This window comes from Trypanosoma rangeli (assembly GCF_003719475.1).
Source record: "Trypanosoma rangeli strain AM80 chromosome Unknown Tra_15.4_contig_00961, whole genome shotgun sequence".
In the NCBI taxonomy this organism is placed as follows: Eukaryota; Euglenozoa; class Kinetoplastea; order Trypanosomatida; family Trypanosomatidae; genus Trypanosoma; species Trypanosoma rangeli.
The window spans coordinates 1-552 of record NW_021706658.1 but is presented as its reverse complement, the minus strand read 5'-3'; the positions used below and the strand labels follow the sequence as shown (position 1 = coordinate 552).

The 552-nt window shown below is 54.9% G+C and overlaps 1 protein-coding gene across 1 annotated transcript; it reads right to left on the bottom strand.

Moving 5' to 3' along the window:
• Positions 1-2: 2 nt before the first annotated feature.
• TraAM80_10428 (uncharacterized protein) lies at positions 3-479 on the bottom strand (the record flags this gene model as incomplete). The annotated part of the gene is made up of 1 exon (XM_029387046.1): positions 3-479. A coding segment is annotated over one exon (477 nt), but the record flags the coding sequence as incomplete, so codon positions are not given.
• Positions 480-552: the final 73 nt, after the last annotated feature.

The following is a 552-nucleotide window of genomic DNA, read 5'->3' as shown; positions in this document are numbered from 1 at the left end:
GTGCATGTGTATGTACGTATGTATGTATGTATGTCCGCGGAGCCGTGGTGGACATCCTTGCAGGCCTTCTCTCGCCTCAAGTTCTCTCCCCCGGTGTAGACGAGCGGCTTGCGGTGATGCCCTGAGGGTCCGCTCGCTATTACAGAGGATGGTAGGCACTGCCTCACAGAGGCGTGGGCGGCATCAGCGCTACTATCTAACGCGTTCTCCGTTGGGTCGTCAATGGGTGCACTCAGATTTCCCGAGTTACATAAGAAATTTGTCATCAATTGCTGCCAGTGTACCGCGCTCTCTTGGATCATGTTGTTGAACCGCAGGAGGGACGGATTGCAGCCCTCCGCAGCCTGCCACGTTCCTTCCTGCTGGTCTGCGTGGGCATGAAGAGAGGAGAGGTGCGTCAAGGAGTGCAGGACACAACAAGAGGTGCAAGTCCCCGCTCCTTCTGCCGCGTTGGTCAGTGCCGTATAACAGCAATGCATCAAAGGATCAGACTCGTCTTCCAATAGTGTAACATAGCAATTTCATCACATCTGTGGAGAGTAGTGCAGCGCG